Source organism: Notechis scutatus, chromosome 2 (genome assembly GCF_049901735.1).
Source record: "Notechis scutatus isolate UNSWTSFEM ecotype Mainland chromosome 2, rNotScu1.2, whole genome shotgun sequence".
NCBI classification, from domain to species: Eukaryota; Metazoa; Chordata; class Lepidosauria; order Squamata; family Elapidae; genus Notechis; species Notechis scutatus.
In genome coordinates, this window is record NC_142010.1 from 42,110,623 (window position 1) to 42,137,808 (window position 27,186).

Consider the following 27,186-nt stretch of genomic DNA (forward strand, 5'->3'; position numbering starts at 1 on the left):
TCATTGTGTTGAAAAGCTAGGAGTGTAACATATAACCTCATACAATATGTTGTAAATTATTTCTATCCTGGAAAATGAGACATAGGACATATTTTTATACTATTAAAAATGTTTTATTCACAGCAAGAGTGCCCAATTCATGTCATCTGAAAGGACCGTTAGTTCATTTTTCTTAATGTGTAACAATTACTACAGCCAAAACAAATGCAACATTTTCTTGGTAGAATGAATGCACAATTAAAATTACTTTGAGGGGACACAAGTTTATTTTTTATTAAGTTTAAGAGGGCTAGGATGCTGCATTAGTTGTGGATAAATTCTGGGACTCATGAACATTTCATTCTTCCTCAAATGCTATAATCTAATCTCCATCATACAGTAATATAAAATTACTCATTTTATTACTCATCTGTGCATTACTGCCTCTTTTAGTGCGGCCTTACCCACATATTTTTTTCCACCACATTTTCCAGTTCCCCCACTGCTACCATCAGTGGCAATAACATTCAGGACTTTGTATTCATCTAGAATTATTATCCTGATGTAGTGTTATATGCATGGAGTAAAACTTTGCTGACTATTTTTGCTGGAAAACTGGTAGCAGATATGTGTATTTCTGAATTCAGGAAGACATATGCAAAGTGACATTGCCTCTTCCTATCTCACAATTGGTAGACATAGGTGGGCTCCAGAGTTTGTCATAAAGTGATAAGGAAGAACAAGAGTGGGTACTGGGGAATACAGGAGCCAGAAAGTGGGTATAGAAAAAGTTCAGTTGTTCATTATCACAGTCCAGGTAATTTTGTGAACATAGAAATATGCATCAGAAAGATATTCAAAGTTTTCAATCCTGGAGATCAATGGGGTGATAGATGTCACAGCCAGATCACCATCACATCCAAATTAGCCAAATTGTATGGAAACCAATCACCTAATTGTTGGAAATGTCTGAAAGAACGGGGCACATATTACCACGTATGGTGGTCTTGTAAAAAGGCTCAGGAGTTCTGGTAGCAAGAATGATATTTGCTCAAACTTGGAAGACTAGAGAAATTCCTAGGGAAGATGAAGTGGTAGATATTACAATGCGCCAAAATGGATAGGTCGATATTAGAACTGAAGGATAAAGACGAGTCAGAATAGATATTAGAACTGAAGGATAAAGATGAGTCAGAATACCACAAAATATGATATAAATTTTACCAATGGAGGGATATGAAAGGGAGTTTGCAAAATGGAATAAGGACTAAAGGTGAAATAGGAAGGATGTGAGAGATTACTTACTTAAGAGGTAATGGGAAAGGACTTTTTGAAAGTTTGCACTCACAAACAAAAAAATCTCTATACCATAATCCAGGCAAGCACCTGGACACAAACAGAGCCCCCCTAATACCTCCAGCCCAAACACACCCCAGCCAGCTACCCAAATAAAACCTAGCTTCCTAATAAATAATTATCGGCCATTCACAAGAAACCAAGCTGCACTAAGAAACCCCAATGCACAAAACACAATGTTGCCAACCAATCAAGAACACAGCAACTCGAAGACCAATAAAAACAGACCTAGACTCCCAGCCAATCAGGATGAGGGAAAAAAACCATTCAAATAAAGCAGAAAGCGAGCACCAACTTCAAACAAAAAACAGCTGCCAAGCCTGACACACAAGATTAAAAAGAACCCAATACACAAGCGTGAGAATGGCAGATGAGATTCTGCCGAAACGTCACTATAATAAAAGCACAAATATTAAGATGTGGGAAAATACCCGAAGAAACCTAAATACCTTACATATAAATACCCGTGAAAACAAACACACACACACACACGCACACACACACACACACACACACACACACACAAAATGTATGGTATTCAGCTTTGTTCAGGTATTTTCCCACATCATTATAGTTGTGCTTTTAAAGTTGTAGCAACGTTTTGGCAGAATCTCATCTGCCATCATCAGGCTTCTGTATAGTGTTCGTCTGTGAGTCAGACTTTCACAGCTGTTTCTGTTTTAAATTTGGTGCTAGCCTACTGCTGTGCCAGAATGGTTTTTTCTTCATCCTGATTGATTGGGAGTCTTGGTCTGTGTTTATTGGTCTTGGAGTTTGCTGTGTTCTGCTTGATTGGTGTTTCTAATATCTTCTGTCTGTTTTGTAGCTTTTTTTGTCTTGATTTTTTTGTCTTGAGCTACAAAACAGACAGAAGATATCAAGCAAAACACAGCAAATACATGGAACACTTTGAAACCAATGCTCTAGACAAATCCAAACCCAAACCCAAACTCTGGCTTACATATGTAGACGACACTTTCGTAATTTGGCCACACGGGAAAGAAAAACTGGACAACTTCCTCACACACCTCAACAGCCTACACCCCAAAATACAATTCACCATGGAAAATGAAGCCAACAACCAACTTCCCTTCCTGGGCGTCCTAATTTACAAAAAAACCAATGGCTCCCTAGGACACACCATCCACCGGAAGAAAACACACACCAACCGCTACTTAAATGCATAATCCCATCACCACCCTGCACAGATCAACTCCGTAGCCAAGACCCTGACTCCAGAACCAAATGCCTAGCCAACAAAGACCACCTGAGAACAGAATTACACACCCTCACAAACGTATTAATTTGCAATGATTTCCAAAGAAGCACAATTACCAACCTAATCCTAAGGGAGACACCCCCCAGAAACCGAGACACAGAACAGGACAACAGTATTGCCCTCCTCCCCTACATCAAAGGCACCACAGATAAAATCAGCAAAATTCTCCACAAACACAATAACAGGACAGCCTTCGGCACTGACCAAAAAATAGCCAACATCCTAAGAAACCCCAAAGACAAGATCCAGCTAGAAAACCAAGGAGTTTATGCAATGCAACAATTGCCCAGCCACATACATTGGACAAACCAACAGGAGAATAAATGCACACATCGCAGAACATAAGAACGCAGTCAGAAAAGAAGAAAATACTTTCTCCCTTTTCCAGCACCTTAAAGCCACAGGACATGAAATTAATTTTGAGGGAAGCAAATTAATCTCCAATACTGAACACTTCAACAAGAGAATAATCAGGGAAGCCATCGAAATAGAGAAACACCCCCATAACATGAATAAACGGGACGATGCCTCCTGCCTACCAGACACCTGGAAACTAGCCCTCACCAACAAACGAGTCCCAGGCATGAAAACCAACACCGGACCCACAACAACACATGACACCACCACCATTCTCCTTCACCAGACTCAAACCCAAACCCATCCCATAGACGAAAGACAACCACTGTCCAGAAACCAGACCACAGCTGCATCACCAGCTGCCATGCACCCTGACCCCCAAACCAAGCAAACGGACTCATGCCATGAACACATATCCATAGCCTCAAACTCGGAGCCAAACCAAAACCCGTAATGTCACATCACAGCCACCCGCTCAGGATATCACATCACAGAACTCAGGAGGTTATACCACAAAACCTCAGAATGTTGCAACACAGCTAATGACCCAGGAGATTACAGCACAAGACCCAGGATGTCACAATAATAGAACTCAGAAGGTCATCACACAGCCCATTACCCAGGTCATTACAACACAGACACACAGCCAATACCTCAGCCACACATGTTCTTACGAAAAAGCCAGCCAATCTGCAACTATCAACTCAATCAACCAATCAAGAAATGACAAAACAGCCAACCTCCCCACCAGTATATATAGGGAGGCGGCAGCTCACATCGCGCTTTGCTCGCACAAGCATGAAGCCGAAAGCACCAGCCTGAAGATGGCAAGTGGGACCTCGTCAAAACGTTGCCAAGATGCTCTCAATCTTACACGGGAAAAGACCCGAACACGCCAAGACCTGCATACCTGTACCTGTGAAAATCTACGAATAGATAGATAGATAGATAGATAGATAGATAGATAGATAGAGAAATAGAAATAGATAGTAGATAGATAGATAGATAGATAGATAGATAGATAGATAGATAGATAGATAGATAGATAGATAGATAGATAGATAGATAGATAGATAGATAGATAGATAGATAGATAGATAGATAGATAGATAGATAGATAGATAGATAGATAGATAGATAGATAGATAGATAGATAGATAGATAGATAGATAGATAGATAGAACTTTAAAAGCACAACTATAATGATGTGGGAAAATACCTGAACAAAGCTGAATACCATACATGCATACATATATACATAATTTCTTTCTGAGTGTCATAAGTACTGACAAAAATGTATGTCAAAAAAGACCACCACATTCAATGTTTTTAATGTTTATACTTTATAACATTTATATTATTTTTTAAAAGTAGAGAAAGATATTCAAAATTTTCAGTAGACAAAAACGAAAGTGTGATCAGAAAGATGTTAAAAAGTTTTCAGTAGACAAATTATGTATGTGTAAATTAATTTGGTTGGAATTGGTGGCTACCTGGAAGGTTCCAGAATTATAAAAGAATCTTGGTACTAAACATTAATGACATGCTTGCTTCTGAATTATAATTAGAGATAATCTAATGCTTCTTCATATGCCTGCATTAAAAAATGTGCTTATATTGTTTCTTGTAAAGATATCCCATGACATTAAGATAAGTTTCCAATTTTTTGAAATTTCACATAAGAATTCTGAATAATCCAAGGAATCACAAAGCTCTGCAAATAGGTTCTTGAACTATAGAAGAGAGGAAGAGAAGCAAGGAATGGTCCTTATTTGGCTTTAAAATGCTTGTACAAAATATGTAAGAGATCTTCAGACACCCACTCTCTCACGGTCATATCCAAAACTTCTTTTATTTAATAGAGCTAGCTTCTGAAGAATCTGAAGAGGATAAAGAACATACATGTGAGACATTGCTGATGTGCATTGTTACTGTGCTTAGTCATGGGCTGAGAAGCGGGGGCGGAGTAGGAGATGTACTCAGGAAACCATCCAAGGAGGTAAATTAATGTTACGTGAGAAAGAAATAGTACGTGTTTGTAATGGCAATGAGGAACTGAAGATCCATAAACCTTTTATAAAATATAAAAATAAAGATTGAAATGATATTTTATAAAGAATATTGTGCAAAGTATGAGTATGTATGATGCCAGCTAAATGTGTAAATGTCAGTGTTGATGTTTTAATAATAGTTATAGTTACTCTAATACAGAATTTACTAATGTTGCAGTATTACCAGGCCAAGAGCTTTCTCAAATTCCATTTTTTAAAACTACCTGTAAACATATTTTTGACCACGAATAAGTGTTCTATCAAGTATGGCAAGAGTGCTATAAAATTGTTTCCAACACTATTTTTGTTGTAGAGTCATAAAGTTGGCAATAATCATTCTGTCAAAGCTCCTATTAAGTTCAGGAATCCATATTAGAATAATCATAGAATAACAGAGTTGGAAGGGACCTTGGAGGTCATCTAGTCCAACCCCCTGCTCAAGCAGGAGCAAATACTAGCCTCTACCTGGGATTGAACTCACAGCCTCCTGATTGTGAGGCGAGAGCTCCACCTCTAGACCACCACACCTAGACTACTAACTGTTTAGCCTCCACCTGAATGCATCCAGTGAAGAAGAATCCATCCATTTTTTGGGGAGCTGATTCTGTAGTAAGAATCATGCATGTCATGCTTTGTTTTTAATATTATGTAAGAAACTGCCTTCTTGCAAGCTAAATCTAAGTCCATGTCCTGCACTGTAGGGCAATCGAAAACATATCTTGACATTCTTCTATGCAGGTTTTTTTTTCCAGTTTAATTTCATCCCATTTTAATTTCTCAAGGCTATATCTTTCCAGTTCCTTCAAACTTTCTTCACAAAACCTAGCTTCAAGTCACCTATCACCTTCTTTGTCCTTCTCACAACATAATGCAATTTATCTAAATCCTTCTTAACTGCACGCAGTTAGCAAGATGAAAAATGAATAACGAATAAAATGAATTTGTTTTGGTGATTTAAGAACTATACAGTTGTTGATGTACCCCAATATTGAATTTACCCTTTGTTCCACATTTGGTAACAAATAACATTGCCAAACCAGAAATCCTCTATTTTGATTTGTGTTTCCTAAAAAGAAAAATTTGCATTTATCTTTGTTACATTTTATGTTTTCATTTTAACCAATTTCTTACAGCATTTAAGATTGGGTGAATTTATTTTTGTCATCTGAGATAGAAAATTTGTTCCATTCTTCATCCAATGCATTAATAAAAATGTTTATGACTACAGGCCCTTCGAATGGCACTCTATGCAGTATCTCATTCCAGTTTGAACCAGTTGTGTGTCCAATTAATTGTTATGCCATTCATTCTACATTTAATCTATCTTGCTAATTGAACATTATGGTTAGTTCAACAGATACTTTGATTAAAACAAGACATGTTTTATCTATATTATTCCACTAATCTGCAAAAGAAGTTAGCCAGTCAAAACTTGCTATTGGGATAATCTGGAAAAAAATTATACTTAATTTGTAATCATCACTGCATTATTTTCAAGATGCTTTCAAGTTGATCGTTTTCTTACACACTCATGCCAGACTGTCTGGTTTGTTTCTTTCTCCTTTGAAGATGGAAACGATTTTGCTTTCTTTCAGTCATCTGGCATTTCACCCATTCTCTAGAATTTCTCAAAGTTACTACATAAAGGTTTCAACAGACCATTAGCAAATTCCATTGGTAAACTAAAGGCTACTCATTTGGCCTTGGAGAATCAAAGCAGAGTCCCTGACTTATATTTCTGTCAGTTTGACATTTCAATCCTGCTCTTTCCTTCTTTTCCTTTGCTAGTACTTCATAAATCTTATTTTTCTCTCATTACAGAGCAGTTAATAGAATGATTCCTCTATCTTTTATTTTCATCATATATAAATAAACCTTTTTGTTGTTGTTAGCATTCTTTGCCAAGCTTCACCTGAGTTTCACATCATCACTACAATTCTTAGCTCTTTGTGCTCTAATTTGATGACTTCTACTTCTTCTTCGTAGCACCTATATTTTGTCCTTTTCTGCTTTCAGAATTTGCTAAGCTTTTGTGCAGCCATATTGCCTTCTGCTGTCTTCCATTTTATTCCTAACTGAAATTGTGTTTTTAACATCTTTTTTTCTAGGAACTCCCACTCCTCTTGAGCTCCATTTCCTATTAGTTCCTTCTTATATTGGATTCTATTTATCATTTCTCTGGTTTATTAATATCAATTTTCTTAAAATTTAAGACACTCATTCAACTACGCTCAGGTTTAGAAATCAGGAGTGTGGGCACTAAGGATAGAGTTGTGGTCTCTATTACATACATAAGTGCCCATCGTGTTTAGGATATTATATATAATAATGTTATATGCAAGAAAGAAAAGAGATAACCAAATAAAATAAATCAAACCATATAAATTAAAGGCATTAAATGAGAGAGAGAAATGGAAGGGAATATAGCTGAATATAATTTGCACCAATACTATTTGCTATTATTTCTTCATATATTTGTACCCTTAAAAACCATTCTTGTTTATATGTCCATACATTATTTACAAAATAATGCTGTACATAAAATACACTATAATTTGTTCTTACCTGTCTTATGAGGATCTGATCAACTCAAAACAACATTATAACAGAGTTACAAGGTACCTTGGAGGTCTTCTAGTCCAACTCCCTCCTCAAGCAGGAAACCTTATAACATTTCAGACAAATTGTCATCCAATCTCTTCTTTAAAATCTCCAGTGTTGGAGCACCCACAACTTCAGGTCATTTCACTGTCAAATTATTCTAAGTGTCAGAAAGTTTCTCCTTAATGCTAGGATGGTTGTCTCCTTGATTATTTTCTATCCATTGCATTTTGTCCTGCCTTCCATCCAACCTCAACTAGGTTTTTCTTTCCTTTTGACCCATTCATTGTTCCTTCCTGTATTTGTTTTGTAATTCATTCATTCTCTCTAAATGGCCACACAACCCATTGTATATCCTTTATACAGTAGTTCGCAATGTGTCCAAAATATGGACTCAATATTCAAAAGCAATCCATATTCATTGAAGCTTATTACTCTTGACTTTTTTCTTCTTGCTTTAGTTCACACACTTTTTCAATATGTCATTTCCACTGCATTCAGTTACTTCTACATATATTTCTTCTGATAAACTTTCACTTCCATTGAACAAAGAATTCCAAAGTATACTCTTAAGCACACCCACTTTCATGTCTTTCAAGATTCATTCCTTGCAACAGACAGCATACTATCTCATTTGTGGGTCTTCAAATATCTCCTTCCCTATCTTTATAAACATTCTACCCAAATAAGCATGTTCCTTTACTTGTTCTAGTTTTTCATTGTTTGTGTATATTATAACATTCATTCTGTTTTTCATATCAAAATCTGGAAACTTGAACTTTGATACGTAATTTTTATGTTTGTTGCATAATACAGTCTACCTAAGATTCACTGCATATGCTCACTTTCCCACCCAATATACCTATAACATCACACAGTCATTTCTTATAAATTTCTAAATTCTGTACTTCAATATCCTTAATGGTTTAATACAAAATATATCACACACCCATGTCTTATTTCCTATTTTATAATCCACAAATATAATGTGGCATAGTGTAGCATGTATTGTACATAGAAATAGGAAACAAAAATAGAAAATAAAACCTACAAAATAGAAATGATTTGCCAGAAAAGAAAGCCCAATCTATATGTGGCATCTATATATCAATCAATTTAATTTACATACAAAAGACCCCAAAGTTAGAAATACAATCTAAACTTGGCAGTTATTACAAATAAAATATGTAATAAATATTATATAAAAGACTTAAGACCCCAGTTCATTGATTTGTTACTAAGAGCCTTGCTTTTAATCATCCATAGTTTAAAAGCTGGTTGTGCTACTATAATTTTTAAGATTTTTATCTGCAAATATTTTTTTTGCATACTCAGAAGTATTTCTTCCTGGTTTGGATTTTAAAATAGTCCAGATTATTTCCTGCCAAAGACTCTTATAAAATTCCCAATACAATTAATGTTATCCACAAATATTATCCAATATCATTAGCATTACAGGGGAAAAATCTTTGAGAGATAAGGTTTTTCAAAAAATCTCCCATATAGTATACTTGATAGCAACACATTTAATCTAGCTTTTGAAAAAAAAACTATTCTTTATTTCTTAAATATAAGTTATTCATATATTTAGGGAATTGAAAAATGTATCTGTACTTAATTCCAAAAATTACAAGTGAACATGATACTTTAGCTTTAGCCATTAATTCCTGTACTCCTGCATCTCAAAAAATTTTATGGGTCTCCAATTTGGATCACATTTCCTAACAATAAGCAGGCAAAAATTTTAAGTTGTATTTTGTCCCAAGTTGTGTTCCCAATCTGTTATTCTGTTGGAATATAACAAAGACCTAGTTAAGCAAATATATGTTTTTAAAAGAAGGAACAATTGCTTCAGGAAATCCCAAATGAATCCTTTGTAGATATCTGGTTTAAACAGGTGACTTAAAAGATTAGTCAGATTGGCATTGATCCTGATTATTTATTCTCCAGAGGTATTTCATCAGCAATTCATTGTATCAAACAAGGCATCTATAATGTTCACCCGTCAAATAATATTCCTCTTTGTAACTTTGTTTTTTTTTTAACACTTTTCACTTACTTTTGGAAAACTATCTGCATTTTAGGAACCTCTCTTTGCTGCAAGAGTGATATATGACCTTCTCTTCTTCTTCATGGTGATCATTATTGTCCTTAATCTGATTTTTGGAGTCATTATTGATACCTTTGCTGATCTAAGAAGTGAGAAACAGAAGAAAGAAGAAATTTTGAAAACAACATGCTTTATTTGTGGTAAGTGTCAGAATCATCAAGAGTTCAATTCTAGGTAGATGGGGGAATGTCTCCATTCCCCAAAAGAAATGCACACATTTTTGTGACACAATCAACATTTTATGAAAGTTTTTAGAATAAATTGCTAGGGGGCATGTAATGTTAAGGCTTTGACAGAGTTTTTTTTCCCCTGAAGGCTACTGACCATAGGGTAAGAGGGTAGTGGATTAGCCAGAGTTAAAAAAGTAGAAATACATGGCCAGTTCTAACATTAGAGAGATATACAAGGTAAGATATCCTGGAAATTTGGTGCTAAGATAATGTTTTATAAATTATAAAGTTTTGTAGTTATGGCTGAACAACATGGCAGTTGTGTAAACAGCCCAGACTGTACCTATATTTTAGATCTGACCTGGTAGAAACTGGACAGGAAAGAGAATTATGGTGGAGAATATAATGAAACTGTGAAGCCAGAAATTAACTGTAAAACAAAGGCAGATTCCATGTGCTGAAAAGTTATGAAGGAACTCAAAAATAGAACTGCCAATATAATAATGCCTTGTACAAATATAAGGTGGGACATGGAGTATTTTGGATATTATAGAACCAAAAAGTTAAAGAGCAAATTTATCATTAACCCTAACCCTATGAGGAAGAACTGGAGCCATATGCAGGAAACACACAACATTAGTAATGGGAGACTTCAATTATCCTGATATCAATTGGAAAACTAATTCTGCACCAAGTGAGAAATCAAATAAGTTCCTAACCAACCTAGCTGAACTTTGTTGTCCAAAAGGTAGAGGATGAAACTAGAGGGACAGCCATACTGGACTTAATTCTTACAAACAGGGAAGAAGTGATAGAGGGAGATGAAACTGCAGGAGAAACTGGGTGAGAGTGACCATGTCATACTAGAAATCAACATAACACAAACACAAGCAACAGAACATAATGACACCAGAGTCTTGGATTTTAAAAGAGCTGATTTCAATAAACTCAGAGAGAACTTGGGAAAGATTCCATGGATGAAAATCCTAAAGGGAAAACAACTCAAGAATCTTCAGAAACTTTAAAAAGTATGATCATAGAAGCCCAGACCAGCACAATACCACTGAGAAAGAAAAACAAGAAATCCAAGAAGAAACCAGCATGGCTGCACAAAGATCTCTCTGGCAAATTGAAAGAAAAAAAGGACAAGTACAAAAAATGGAAAGAAGGACATACAACTAAGGTACAATATCAGCAGATAGCCAGAATCTGCAAAGACGAAGTCAGGATAGCAAAGGCTCATAACAAACAAAGACTTGCAACAAAAGTCAAAGACAATAAAAAAAGTTTCTTCCAACATATAAATAACAAGAAAAAAATCAAGGAAACAGTCGGTCCACTAAAGAGAGAAGATGGCAAGGAAGTAACAGGCAACAGAGAGAAAGCAGAACTGCTTAACTCATTCTTTGCCTCTGTCTTCACGCAAAAAGAAACAATAGCTCAACCCACCAAAAACATAACTGTAAAAGACAGACCAGAAATAAAAGTTAAAATAAGCAAAAAAAAAATAGTAAGAGAACACCTGTCTGATCTTGATGAACACAAATCACTGGGGTCTGATGGATTACATCTCAGAGTTTTAAAGGAGGTGGCAGAGGTCATCTCAGAACCACTGCACCATATCTTTCAAAAATCCTGGAGCACTGGGGAACTACCAGAGGACTGGAAAAGAGCTGATGTGGTTCCCATCTTCAAAAAGGGAAAAAAACAGACCCAGGAAACTATAGACCAATCAGCCTAACATCAATACCTGGGAAGATACTGGAAGAGATTATAAAAAAACATCTGCCAACATCTAGAAACAAGTAAAGTAATAACTAGCAGTCAGCATGGGTTTGTTAAGAACAGATCGTGCCAAACCAATCTTACTTCATTCTTCAACATAGTGACTAAATTAGCAGAACAGCGAAATACTGTGGACATAATATATTTAGATTTCAGCAAGGCATTCGACAAAGTAGACCACAACCTACTTCTTAGTAAGCTAGAAAAAAGTGGAATAGATAGCACCACCAGTAGATGGACTCGCAACTGGCTGACAAACCGTACTCAATGAGTAGTCCTTAATGGGTCTAAGTCTACATGGAGGGAAGTAAGCAGTGAGGTGCCACAAGGTTCCGTCTTAGGCCCAGTACTCTTCAATATCTTCATTAATGACTTAGATGAGGGAATAGAAGGGGAACTTACCAGATTTGCAGATGAAACTAAGCTGGCAGGAATAGCTAACACCCAAGAAGATAGGCTCAAGATCCAGATGGATCTTGACAGACTAGAACACTGGGCCGTATCTAACAAAATGAAATTCAATGTAGAGAAAAGTAAAGTCCTACACTTAGGCAAGAAAAACCAAAAGTACACATATAGACTGGGTGAAACCAATAGTGGTAGCTGTGAGAGGGATCTTGGAATCTTTGTGGACAACCAGCTAAATATGAGCCAGCAGTGTGCAGCAGTTGCCAAAAAAGCTAACTCAGTCCTAAATTGTATTAACAGAGGGATACAATCAAGATCAAGGGAGGTACTAATACCACTCTATAAAGCTTTAGTAAGATCACACCTAGAATATTGCATTCAATTTGGTTCACCACATTATAAAAAAGATGTTGAGATTCTAGAAAAAGTACAGAGAAGAGCAACCAGGATGATTAGGGGACTGGAGACTAAAACATACAACGAACGGTTGGCTAGTCTAGTAAAGAGAAGGACCAGGGGAGCAGTCTTCCAATATTTGAGGGGCTGCCACGGGGAGGAAGGGGTCAAGCTATTTTCTAAAGCGCCTGTAGGCCAGACAAGGAATAATGGATGGAAACTGAACAAGGGGAGATTTAACCTGGAAATAAGGAGAAACTTTCTGACAGTGAGAACAATCAACCAATGGAACAGCTTGCCCTCAGAAGTTATGGGAGCACCATCACTTGAGACTTTCAAGAAGAGATTGGACTGCCATTTGTCAGAAATGGTGTAGGGTCTCCCGCTTGGGGGGGGGGTTGGACTAGATGACCTACAAGGTCCCTTCCAACTCTGATTATCTGTTATCTGTTTAGCTTCAAAAAAAAATAAAATAGGGAAAGATACACATTTTTAAAACGTACCTAAAATGTAATTGGAGAAAAAAGCTTTTCTCCTTCTCTTAACATGACAGTCATTTTGAAAAGTTACTATCACCATCTTGCCCCTGACTTGTGGGCTTCTCAAATGCATTTTATTGACTAGTATGTAAAAAAAAGGCTGCTGTAGTTGCACTAATTATCTGATCCAAGGCTCTTCTTATGTTTGTTTGTTCTTAATCTTCACACACTTACAAATGCAAAAACAGAAATCAGTTCTCAGCTATTGGTGAAAGTCTATGTTTTCTTTATATATTCTAAGTCTTCATTTTCTATAAAATTGTATGCAGAAAAGGAAGTTTTATGAACTGTGAATCACCCAGAGTCATTGACTGAGATTGGCAGTCATAGAAATAGAACAAACAAACTAACAAAGAATATGTGGTATATTCTTAATGTTTGAAAATATTTAAGGGCCAAGTTCCTTTGAAACTTACCATTACCAGGAAAAAATGTCTACAATCTATAGGTAGTCTTAAAATTAAATAAAACCATGTAGTGCTTTCTGATCCTTAAAAAAAGCTGTTTTGAACAGTTTTATATTACTGGGGTTGTCTTTAAAAGAACTTCAGTGGATTCCAGTCATCCAATTAACTAGTCAGTGCGCTATATGGAAACATGTTGTATGTGGTCAAATGTTCTTCCTCCAATTGTGTTCAGAGGCTGTGTTTTATTTTGCTCATTAGGTTTGGAAAGAGACAAGTTTGATAACAAGACGGTGACTTTCGAAGAACACATTAAAGAGGAGCACAATATGTGGCACTATTTATGCTTCATTGTGTTGGTAAAAGTAAAAGACTCTACAGAATATACAGGGCCCGAGAGTTATGTAGCAGAAATGATAAAGGTGAGTTTTGCCATGCTGTGTGTGAAATATGGCTTGTTCATACTTCTTTTAATTCTCCTAACGTCTGAAAGTCTGAATTCACATTCTATGAAGATTTTAAAGGATTTGTAATGAGCATTAATGTGTACCTCTTTATTTTTTCTTCCCTGTGGAAAAATATTGTTCTTCAGAACAATTATGATTTGTTTTCACAAAATTAATGTCTTGTCAATGCCTGATATTTTTGCAACTCAGTGTGTGGCCACACAAATTCTTTTGGCCCTCATTATGTTGGATCAGGCCCATAGTTGGCACAGTGGTTGTGAATTCACTGTAGGCCACTCCAGAACTCTTGAGGAAAGAAGGAAGCCACGTAGAAGTCTCCCAGCACTACTAGGTGGGCAGAATTTGAAGATGGAAACACTCCCTTCTCTGCCATCAAGTTTTCACAACTTAATCAAAGTCTTCTCTTTCATGTGCAACCTAATTGGAAATACAAATTATTTTGTTATATTTTATTATGAGCAGACAGCCCTTGGGCTCCAAAGATCTGGAATTGTGGGTCCCAGTGTATAAATCCCCTGGAAAAGAGGAGTTAGTTAAAGGTTCCTAAGTCACATTTTCTGAGTTAGGCTTACTCTCATTCTCCTGTTATATCTTTTCCTATGAGTCATGTCCTGTTCTTCTGTCGTCGTCGTCGTCCCCCCCGCTGCCCTGCCCCCATTATTCCGGGATAATGTTGTGGGATTGAATCTGGGTCAGTCATTGGGAGCAGAGGTGTTTTGTCTTTTAGCAGTGAAGTTCTCTGAAGATGAGCTCCAGCATGAGTCCAAAAGCTCAGAAGACAAAATCCCTGGTCCCGGTGACCGATCCAGATTGGATTCTACAATATCTTTTCTTGGCACACCAAAATCAAAATCCCATTCTTCTGTGGCCTCCCCGCCTGCCTCCAAAATACTTGACAGCACCTCCAGCCTATCATTCCTCATCTATTTAAAGTTATAATTACCGTATTTATCGGCGTATAACACGCACAGGCGTATAACACGCATCTTCATTTTAAGAGGGAAATTTCAGGAAAAAAAATTAAAAAAAATTCTGCCTGCCTGCCTTAGTTTCTGGTTGTTTGGGAGCAGCTTCGGCTGAGAATAATAACTATTCGCCTCTTTTACTCAGCCGAAGCTGTTCCGATTCAACCATTAACGAAGGCAGGCAGGCAGGCAGAACGGAGCACTGCGGGCGGGCGGGCGGGCGGACGGGGTGGGGGAGAAACGGGCGCTTCAGGGAAGCTGCGGCGACAGGAAAAGCCCCCCCCCCGCTTCTTTGAAGCAGTTTCTTCCTGTGCTGGTGGAGGAGCGAGAGAGCGACTGAGAGAGCTGACCCAGAGAGAAGGACAGGCTTCGGTTGCTTCCTCCCTCCCCTTCTTTCATTTGTGTCCTTGATCCCCGATCCCAGCAGCATTCACCGAAGGCTTCTTAACATTATATCGGCGTATAACACGCATACATCATTTGCCCCCTATTTTCAGGGGGAAAAAAGTGCGTGTTATACGCCGATAAATATGGTACGTTATACTAAAGCAGGTGATTTTAGGTTAAATCAGCAACTCAGATTTACAGGTTACCAAAGTGCCACTCAAACTACTTTCTCTTTTTCCCTTCTACCACCCCACTCATGTTGGATGGATAATATACTATTTTCATCTGGCTATTACACCAACTTCAAATATGGAGTAGCATTTGAATGTGTATAGATCCCAGATGCCATCCTTGAAAACTTGCAGTATAAAAAATAATTCCTAAAAGAAGGTTACATTTTTCCAATTAAGTTTAATCAATTGTTTTAACTGTAATTATATTTTGGTTATTCTAATCACAGAATATGACCCAATAGGCATTTTGTGATCATGACAAGATTAAATTCATTAAACTGTTTAAAGGATTTTTGAAACAATCAGACCAGATTGATAAGATAATGGTACTGCCATTGTCTTCATCTTTGGGTCACTAAACTTCTTAAAAAACGTATATCTATGGGAATCAAACAAACTGAGCTAAGCAAGTCTTCTAGTTTCTTTTAGCTTTCTCTTAACAGCAAATGGGATAGCTTTCTTGTTTGTTTATATTTCTGTACGTCAATTTAAGGATTGAACTTTAAAGATTTTTTTTGTAAACCCTCTTAGAGGCTGAATGCTTTTGTTTTGCCAAATGCTCATTTAATCTTGAATTCAGCTTCTTGATTAACTTAAAGTACTGATGGGCCAGGAGTGTGTGTTTTGTTTTTCTCATGCCTTCTGCCTCATCAGAAGTCTGTCTGGATGGCTATTCCAGCTGAATATTTGCCTCTGTTTGTAATAAAATACATGCAGTTGCCCTTGCAAGATGCATTATGCAGTATATATTAAATGGTTTTTGAAGATAAATCCCCTTAAAATCTCTCATTATGTAATTTATTCTGCTTTGAATTCTTTTAAGTCTGTGTCCTACTTCTGAGTATTCCCTAAATAATAGCTTCTTTTAAAAAGTGTTGTGAGTAATCATCTGACAGTAGATTAATGGGTTAGAAAAGCTTGTCACTTTATCTTGTTCTCACAGAGCTAGAAAGTTTTTGGAATGTAATTTTGTATTTAAGTCAGAAAGCATTTGCATGTAAAAATAATTGAATGTTGTATTTGTAATGGCATACAACTGATAAAAGTTTTGTAAACATGCATTAGTACATATTAAGGAACTTTCATACAGAAAACAGCATGGCTTTTTTATAATTTAATAACCATTCACACAGCAATCTAGCAGGATTTTTTTTAAAGAGAAAGATGGTTTTCTAAGTACATGTGAAAATGTCAAGCAAGTAATTGTTACCAGAACTTTTTATGGAACAAAATGCCTTTTTAAAAAAATAGATACTCCCATGTTCAACAAGGCTTGCATTCCATAGAAAGAAGCTGTGTGTCCACATATCAGTAAAAATAGGCTTTGCTGGTTATCTCAGGAACCACATTACCAGTAACTGCACTTAACTTGTCTTGGCTATCAAGAGTGTTGAAAAATACCAGATTCTCAAACTGAATGAGCCCTCAGAGTCTCCCATAAAAATATAGCAACTCCACTGCACTCTAGATGGTGTGTCATGGCTGGTGTCAAACCAGAAACCCTCTGAGTACCATTTCAGAGAAGGATACGCCTCCTCATGCTTTGCCTGGTCTCAGTTACACAGGCCAGGTCAGATCTCTCACCTAGGATTAGATCCCAGATGAGATTAACTTTATTACAGGCCGACCTGGTATTTAAAAGTACCAGCTGGAGTTAACAGAGCTGCTCAGAATTTGACAACCAGGAACTGGAGACAGAGGCAGGGGACTAATGGAGCCTATAAGAGACATTGGTTTTGTGTTCCCTGTGAGCAGTCCATCCTATTTCCCACAATATATATCCCATTACCGCTGCTAAAATAATCTTATTCTTACCTGCTTTTAATTCTCCCAGACTACTCCTCTTCCTCCTTGTTCCCTGCTCACTCTTGTCCTGTTACATCATCCTTTCATACTATGTTTCTTGGGTTATCAGATTGTCATCAGGACAATGTTGTCAAGTACTCATTGCTAGCACAACCACACCCTAATCTGCAACCCCCTATGAGGATCAATTGCAATTCCACCCTCCTTCCATCATTCATAAAATTCATTCATGAATTTGAGTAGCGACTGCATACTATTTCTCAAGGAAAGTGATATTTAAACAATGGGGCATTGTGCAAGTGAAAGAATAATTTTGTTAGAAGGCTTAAGACTGCAGGCACCTTTTTCTCTTTATTGGTATAGTGCAGAAATACTCTTTCCAGATTTAAAAAAAAACAACAATTATGGGACATTTTCATAAAAAGACAAGTTCCACAGGGAAAATGTCCCAGATTTTTTTTAAAAAAACTGGAAAGAATATTTCTGCACTATACTTAATGTGGATTTAATATGCCCAGTTAATTTTATAGCTATAACAATTGGCTTTTAAAAAAATGGGGTGTGCCACACCATGCTGCCCCAGGATAGAACAAATCCATTCTGCATGTATCTAGTATTGTCTGCCCTCTAGGGGTATAGTTGGTATGTACATTTGCCATGGCAAACTGATGTTTTGTGCCACCCTGTTGTCTCATTGTTTCATTAATTAAAAATAAAAATTGGAATGGTCTATAGAGCTGACCACCTGTATGATAGGATATGTAAAATCATTTTTTTTTATTGTAATTGGCCACAAATATGGATCTTTCTGACTTTATTTCAAGGACTATTTCTTGGATTGGTAAGTAGGCTAGTTATCAGATTCCCTTGGTTGCCATAAAAATGAATAAAACAGGGATTGCAACCCTTTACATCCTGAGATAGAATTATTAATAATTTCCTCAAATAACTTATATTAAAAACTCTTTCAGATTGAAAATTGCAGATCTGGCTACTATAAAATTTAGGTGGTCCTGCTGACTCATTCTTTTACTGATCTGTACTATGTTTAATCGGTTTTATTTCTCTTATAACATGCCTTTCTCTTTTTTCTGCGGATTCAGGAAAGTTCATTGTAATCCTTTCTTATGGGTAGTGATTTAGCCAGCTAAACATTCATTGCCTATCTTAATGCTTCTAGGATTCCCTGCCTTATAGAACTTCCTTGCCATCATCAATTTTATTTTCCCAAAAGTGCAAAACAGTATAAAAGAATTTACAGTTGGCTTTACAAGAAAACACAAGGGATTTGTGGAGGACACTGTGAGCTGACCAATATTCCCTCTTTGTGATCAACACAGAAAAGCAAAAAAGTAACTTAACTAGTACCTTGAAATACTGTAGTTCAGGGGTGTCAAACTGGCAGCCCAGATGTGTCACGCTCAAGGCATGCCCATCCCAGCTCCACGAAGGGGGAAAATGTTGTGACACATCATGTGATTGGCAACGTGATGCCGCAAGTTTGACACCTGTGCTGTAGTTCATTTAGAAACAAGCATACATTTGTACACTAATTCCCTTACCATATTACTGTGATGGAAAACTTGGGGATGGGTGGATGAATAGATTGATGGATTTCTGCCATCTCGATATTGCATAGAAAGGCAGTGGCAATTTTGTAAGTTATTTTTAACCTAAGTATTAATAACTATATTTGCAAGATGCTATAGTGTCTGGAAAAGGGAAGGTATCTTGTAATTAGTTGCAGAAGTTGTAATTAGTTGTAATTGAGCTGCAGGAGTTCCACTGCAGCTGATGCAGGCTGCTTTGGCTGTTTGTAGGTCTCTACTCCCACACACTGTAAGCCAAAGTGAGCAGGGTGAAATTGAAGACTTCTGTTTGAATCTCCCTTTCCTTTGGCACAGGACCAACCAGCATGCAAATCACCGGGCAGCTTTATGTGGATTATGTTTTTTTAGCTACAGCCTTGAACAAAATAGCTTGCTTGAGTCAGGAACAGGAAAGCAAAAAGAGCCAAGAGTTTCCACCAGTAGGAAAACGGATTGTCCAGAAGTTCATGTATTGCAGTTTATAACTATCACAGTCTAATTCCAACATTAGTTGACCAGATACATCTAAAGCAGATTTTGAACTGTCAGAAAGTTCTTGTATGAAATGTATTTAAAGTTTAGGAGTTAATTTTTCCTTAAGTCCAAATAATGGTACTCTGCAGAGTCCCTAAAGTGTCTCTCTCTGTGTGTGTCTATGTGTGAAGATTCTCTGTTAATCTGCCATGTACAGTTTTTTGGAGACTATTCACAGTCAAATAAAATACTAGGAAAAACTTTTTTTCCATTAAACTTGAAGTTTAAGAAAGGATGTAGAATTGTTTACTCACATAATTTACTTATTTGTCTTGTATGCCACCCATCTCATCTACAAGCATTTTTACTACTTTGGAAATATCAGTACTAACTACAGTATTGGATTGGTGGGACATGAGTAGACTTATGTTGACTTGTAGGGTTGTTTTTAAATTAGAGAACCTAACACACACAGAAGAATTTGCAGATATTTGAATAAAATTGGGATTTGTCTCATACGGGCCATAACATGTCAAAATGGCTGACATATGACTACATATGACTACATATTTGGGTAGTAGTAGTAGTAATTGCTATTGCTTATACTTGTATGCCATCTAATTCCCAATGACTCACAACAATTAAGCAAAGAAATTATGATAAAATCAATAAAGATGGTGGGTGAAATAGTCCAGTGTGGTGTCTCACTCTGCCTTGCCAAAGGTCTAGGTGAAGCCTTCACTATTCTTCTGAATAAAAGGAGATGATAACCCTCTTCTTGGAATGAACTTCATTTCAGAGGGTAGACATTGCTACAGAGAAGGTGCATTTCTGTGGTCCTAATCATTCACATTGTTTAATAAACCCAGATGGCACCAACCCTACAAGATTGAAGTGGTCAGGCAAATGTTATGGAAGTCAGGTGGTTCCTCAAGTAACTGGCCCATATGCTGTTTAGGACTTTATAGGTAACAATCAAAACGTTGAATTCAACCTGGAAGCAAACTAGCAGCCACAGAGGTCTTATATGGGCATACCAGGGATAAATAAAAAGAAATCAAGTTTTAGGACATTGTTTGAAGGGACTAAAGATCAAGACTATTAAAAATAAATACAGTTGTTTTATTTGACCTAGGATAAAATAGATGTTATTTTTTTTTCTGGTAACCCTGTGAATTTTTGTACTGTAGTAACAAGGCTTTAAGGATTTGTTTATAGATAAGAGATAAGATATGGGAGGAAGAGATTGTTTATATTTTAAGGTAAGGTGACAAATTATTAAAATTGATTATATTTGCTGTGTTGAAAGAGGAAGCAATTTTTATATATCTTTTCTTTTTGCTTATATTATTTTTTCTTTTCTATTTTTTCTCATATGTACCTTCTTTTTTTCTTTTTCTTTTTTTGTTTGTATTAGTTTTTAGTGTTGCAATTGTAATTTTTAATAAAATTGCTGTTTTAAAAACCCTAAGTTTTGATTTGATTTGAAGTAATTGTTTTCTTTTAAAAAGTACAGAAAATTGCATCCTTAAAATTAAGCACAAAACAGACTCTATTTTTAAAATTATCTCATTCTGTAGCCCCAAGAAACATCAGTCTAACTTCTTTCAACTATTTGTGTCAAAACAGAAGAAAAACTGGGGTTCGGCATTACCTGTTCTGCCCTTCTATTCATTTGGTCATTTTCTCCTATATCTATTGCCCAATATTTTCAGAGTGAGGCTCCATTACCTTGAGCAGGTTACAAAATATTACTGTATACAGACAGTGCGTCTGCATACAGTGTTTTTGTTAAATGAGCCTTTTTATGCAATTAATTCCAGCACAGCCACTCATGCTATAATCTGTCCTGGTTTATTTATGTAATCTCCTGTGTACCAAACAACAAGAACTAGGTTAGCATAAGGCCTAGCACTGTCATAAAATGAAAGACCCAGAGGAACCTCCTCTGGGCAATCCCTCAAACGTTTTTTCATCACTGATTATGTAAAACCTTAGTGGCGCTTCCTTGTCATGAAAATTACTTCATCATAGGAAACAGCTGCTAAGCTAACTGTGAATTTCCCTGTAGCCTTGAACTATTTCCAGATGATTTTAAACTACACAAGTCTTTGAACATCCTAGCTTTTAAATCATGGAAGTTACCTTTACTTCCTTCATTATTTTAAGGGTTTCCACCTGGCAAACTTCAGAATATCACTCAGGTAGTTGACCTGTTTTATTAATTTCCCTTTTCTTGTACAAGGAAGCTCATGGGTGACACTGGGAAATTAGGTGTGGTTAAATTTAGTTAATAGGAGGACAACAATTAACTCCAGACACAGAGGGGGACCAGCATATCTCAGTTGTGTTAAATAAGCTGGGAAGAAAATAAGTGGTTGGTTAGTTTCTTTTCCTCCCTTCCTTGAAAAAAATTATAAAAGGAAGAAGTAATGTGTGGCAGAAGCCCAATAGTTTTGCTCACTTCACTTAGATTTTTCAGAAATTACTAAATAATTAGGATTCGATTCATTCAAACTTCTAAAAATCCCCTTTTAAACTCTTCCTAATTTTTTTTCTGTGCCATCTCATTCTACAATCTGTAAAAAAAAAAATTAACTTCACTTTTTCCTTGCATTCACCCTTTCCACATCATGTGCATTGCCTTGTGAGTAAAATTCTGAGAATCAAAATTGAAATGTGGAAATGGATCTGCAAAAAGGATTTTCTGTTCTCATAGAAATGGCCTAAGAAGTTATTCTTGAATTATTTTTCCTGGTGATTCTAAAATATCCATTCTTAATGCCATTAAGTGTCTAGTAGTTCATATGCTGAAAGGAGCAAAATCTTAGACAGGAATCTTATCCTCTTTTCTTTTCTTTTCTTTTCTTTTCTTTTCTTTTCTTTTCTTTTCTTTTCTTTTCTTTTCTTTTCTTTTCTTTTTGTTAAAGGGGAATGCAAATCATCTGATGTCATGATCCTTGGCAATTGTTATTGTTTTGTAGTAGATATCCATCTTGGAAGGGTTATCATACGATTCCTATTATATACTACAACCTCATTTTATCACAGTAACAGTGCAACAACACAAATGTGCTCTTGGACCTGTACTCAGCAGTTTAAATCTTGGTCTATTAGTTTTGCTATGCTAACAACTCTTTTTTTTTTTTATGAGGCATCCATTTATTATTTATTTATTTATTTTAGAAAATTTATATTGTTGCCAACTTGCCCAGGGTGACTCAAGTTGACTTACACAAATATAAAAACATCATATAAAAGAATAATAGAAAATAATAAAAAATAATGAATTAATAAAATAGTAGCCCCACCCCCCACTCATACCCATCCCGGTGACAATACATATTTATACAAGCCATTTAATGGGCTCTGTCCTGCTCTGTGTTCCCCAGGCCCACTGACAGAATCACATTTTCAGGAGCTTATGAAAGAGTGTTAGGTTAGGGGCCAGTCTAATTTCCAGAGGAATGATGTTCCAGAGAGAGGGAGCCACCATGGAGAAGGCCCTTCTTCTCAGTCCCGCCAGATTTATCTCCCTGGGGGATGGGACCATAACATTCCTCGCCTTCCCGCTAGCTCCATCTCTTCATTTGAGGGTGCCATCTTTTTCTTCAGTGCTAAACTATTTGCTACATTTTAAAAAAAAGTTGCTGTGGGCAGGCGGGTGGGTAGAATGTCAGAATGCTTATAATGCAAAGTCCTTTTGAACCACTGCCAAGGTAGATGATGTATTAAAAATAAAATCCATGTTTGGAAAGACCCCCTATAACGAAATTTCAGTGAAAGCATGAAAGAGCATTTCTCAGAATGCATTAAATTTCCCCTCATGTGGGGAAACTTCCTTTTAATTTTTTTTTTAAAAAGAGTTGTGGATGCTTTAAAGCTGTGGGCATCACCGCCCCCATGTCTGAGATTCTGATGATAGTTACTTGAAAGGAACTTTTCCAACATTACCTAGAAAAGAGCTAGCCAGAAACAACACTTGTGGTTAGCCAACTTCCGTCAGTGGGTTAATTCAGTTTGTCTGTTCAATAGAGGAAGCTTTTCTGGGAAGTGGGAGCTGACAACTCAATCAGGGTTGTTGGAGGGTCACAGCAGATAGTGCATAACAACAGTGGTGTAGGGAACAACAATAGGAAGGGAGGGTGTAGGTGGAAACATGGAAACGAATCCAAAATAAATCTTTAGGGTTGTAGCTCACTTCATGTATGGTAAAGAAGTTATAGCAATTTAACAGATTGTGCTTGCAGAATCAGGCTTCAGGGGTGTTATTGAAATAACTGAAGGATTACTTGACTTGAAGATTTTTTTTACAACCCATAAGTTAACAAAGAAAAACCAGAAGCAATGACCAATTACTGTACATCAAAAACAATGCAATGGTCATATGAGGCTTGACAATTAAGACTCAAGCAGTCTAAAAGAGAAAGTGAAAAAAATATTGTTCTAAAAACGATGTAAAAGAATGTAAAAGAAATAGATAAAGAAATAGATAAATAGAAATGAAATATAATGAAAGAGGAGGCTTCATAATATCACTCCAAGATCAGGACAATCTTAATACCTTCTAATGAAAGTTGCTGCAATTAGAAACTCTGTTAGTGAAGGAAAGTTCTGATCTATGGTTAAGAAATGGATCCCTTCTCCTTCACAAAAGATTGGGATTGTATTAAGTGGTGGTGAAGTTATGTCTGTGTTTAACTGGCAAAGAAAGAGCAACAGAAGAACACACGAGAAAGGGTCTCAAGGGGTTTTTTTTGGACAAGGATAGCATCTCTCAGTGAATCTTACTCCTCTTCCCATCTGATACTGATGATATTAAGATGTTGAAGAGGGCTAAAGAAAAGGTTCTATTGAGAAAACAAGTGCAATAAGTAGTTCAGTGATTTTAAAAGTCTCATCTGGAACCCATTACTGAAAGCTGGTTTTAGCATCTAGTCCTAGATGCATCTGCCTGGCAATGTCAAAGACGGTTTGACAGATTTCTGTTTTAGCTTTCTCTAAATGTAGAGGCAGCAGAGACTAAGTATAAGTGCCACAGGACAGCTAAGTTTTTTTTTCTTTCCAGCTTGATGAAAAGCCATCAAGGAGAATTAATGGGGCCAATGGGCCATTAGAAAACAAGAGTTTAAGCCAAAAAGTTTTAACGTGGACTCTTGCTTCTGGTGAAATTATATCAGCCTCTGTGCAGATTAAAGCAATTAAAGCACAGTATGGGATGTGGAAGAGCAATGACTAACAGGCTTTAAATCATAGTAGATGCATACCTCTGTACCATATAGCATATAGGATATGTTTCACCTCTAGAAAGCGTTAATGATCACAGGACTGTATCTTTGGAGTGAAAATATTGCCTTGGTACTATTGTTAGCTTTGGCAGAAATGGCTCTCATTAATTCTGGATAAAGTGTGGTGGCTTGAAAAATGATACCCAGGTATGTAAACCTGGGACTTGCTTGGTTTTATTCTTTCCAATTTATCACTGGCTTTTGTGGCAACTTGCTCTTTCCAGGGGTGGGGGGTGGGGGGAATCATCATTTTGGTCTTTATTAATTTATATTTTTTTGCTTTTTAATTAATGACAAAAAGGAAGCAAAACACAAGGATAATTGAGTTGGAGATATATATTGTCAAAGAGAAAAAAAGAATACATAAAAGTGCTTTAACAAAAAGATACAAAAGATTAAGAAAAAACAACATAGTACGTCTTCAGTGAAATGATAATCCAGACATTCTTGTGTTCAGCTGACATTCAAGAGAGGAGAGTTGACTTGAGGGGTGCAGATGATGACACTCAGGGAGATTTTTGTGTACGTGCAAGAAAAATGCCTTTAATCAATGGCAACTCTGCTGGAGCTGATTGACTGGTATATGAGCCACCTTTGATGTTCAAACAGACTACAGTGGAAATAAAGAAGTTCATTGACAAACCAATGCAAGTACCACAGTGGTCCTCTCCTGTCGAATCAATAGAGTATGAAAGAGGTCACAGAAGGCAGCAAGCAGAGTGTATACCCAGGAGAAACGTGAGGGTTCTATCAGAGGTCAAGAAGCAAATTGGCGGCTGATGTCAAAGAACGAATCAAAACAAGACTTGATGAAACTCGCTTAGACATTTTTGTAACTCAGATAATTGCTTTCTGATTTTTGTAGCATAAGGTGTAATTTTGAGAAGATAGATTTAACAGTATTTGGGTTACAAGAGACTTTTGTGGGGTATGTGATCAGATGTGGATTTACCAAGCTAAATGTTGTGCAATTGCAAAAATAACAGCACACTTGAATTCTTGGTGTAAAAACACATATTTTTTAGAACTCCTCACTGAAAAAAATTGTAATGACACACCCTATTATAACATATAACATAATATACAATAACATACAAAAATGTCATTGTAATTTTATAACATGTTACAAGTCCTTACATGCATGTCTAATACAAATATTCAAATCCATATACATTCAAATTTATACATATTTCTAATATGTTTATACAACTCATGTAGGATTGGAAAGAGAAATCTATGGCTCCATTTATTTAATGGTTGAAACCCTGCTTGCATTTGCATCACCAGATTGCCTATAGATGTGTGCATCGTATAGTCAAGTATAATGACATATGTCATTTATGTGGAATACAGTAGTTTTTCTAAAAGGTGGTCTTAGCAGAATTGATAAGCCCTTTCTCCTTAGAAAATTCTGTTAATCCTGTCAAGGCCCGGGAGCCACATCCGGCCTGCAGGGTACTTAGATCTGGCCCATGGGGGCTGCCCTGAAAACAGTGAAGGACTAACCTGCAGTGCCTCTACCAATGAAAATGAAGCTTGGGAGGGTTGCGTGAGGCCCTCTCGAGCTATTTTCGCTGGCAGGGGGTTGCGGGAGGCCGTCACAGACAAAACAGAACTTGGGAGTCCGTTTTCACTGGCAGAGCACTCAAGCGCCCCCAACACAAGTGACATTGAGGTGGCCACGCACACCCCAGCCCCCCAAGGTCAAACACAACCCTGATGTGGCCCTCAATGAAATTGAGTTTGACACCCCTGTGCTAAAGTCTGAGGCCTACCTGGTGTGAATAAAATCCTTGCATCATTGGCACGCACCATCCTTGACTACTGAACTTGAACAAAAATTGATTGCCAAATTTAATCTTTTGATTTGTCCTTTAAACTAAATTCTGTAAATGAATACAGTTTTGAGTGGGAGGTAGCAAAATGAGTCAATGTTCTTACAGAGGCAAGAGAATGTTGTGGCTCCAGAAGTAATGTTTTTAAATAATTGATATTAAGCTGATAGTTTATGTTTGCTGAGAATAGCTATATAACTGATTAATTTGGTGAATTAAAAGGCAAAGCTAATTATTTTCCAAGGAAAGTGTTTTGTACCTGACCTCATTTTTAGTTTTACTTCTTCTAACCACATAAACATTGAGGGCCTATATGGGGACACAATAACTTATCTAGAATAATGTTTTTATTTATGAGAGTATTTGCAACAAATGCTTTCCAAAGAAGTACAGCTTTCTATTCCCACATACGCAGTTGTAAGCATTATATAGAATTTTATTAGCTGTGAGCGTAGCTGTTTTTAAACATTTACATTTAAACATTCATTTGAAAATCAAACTATGGGAAGTCATTGACATATGACCACAATTGAGCCCAAAACTTCTTTTGTTAAGTGAGACATTTGTTAAGTGAGTTTTGCCCCATTGTACGATCTTTCATGCCACGGTTGTTAAATGAATCACTGCAGTTGTTAAGTTGATAATACAGTCGCTAAGTGAATCTGGCTTCCTCATTGACTTTGCTTGTCAGAAGGTGATCACATGAC

At 36.7% G+C, this 27,186-nt stretch overlaps 1 protein-coding gene across 5 annotated transcripts in view; it reads left to right on the plus strand.

Moving 5' to 3' along the window:
• The window catches only part of ITPR1 (inositol 1,4,5-trisphosphate receptor type 1), a 246,074-nt gene that overhangs the window by 214,207 nt on the left and 4,681 nt on the right, over nt 1–27,186 (plus strand). For all 5 annotated transcript variants that reach the window (XM_087954613.1, XM_087954609.1, XM_087954611.1 and 2 more), the window contains 3 exons: nt 4,834–4,970; nt 9,708–9,873; nt 13,697–13,857. In XM_087954613.1, coding sequence (XP_087810739.1) covers nt 4,834–4,970; nt 9,708–9,873; nt 13,697–13,857 — 464 coding nt within the window. The remainder of the gene's footprint in view (nt 1–4,833; nt 4,971–9,707; nt 9,874–13,696; nt 13,858–27,186) is intronic.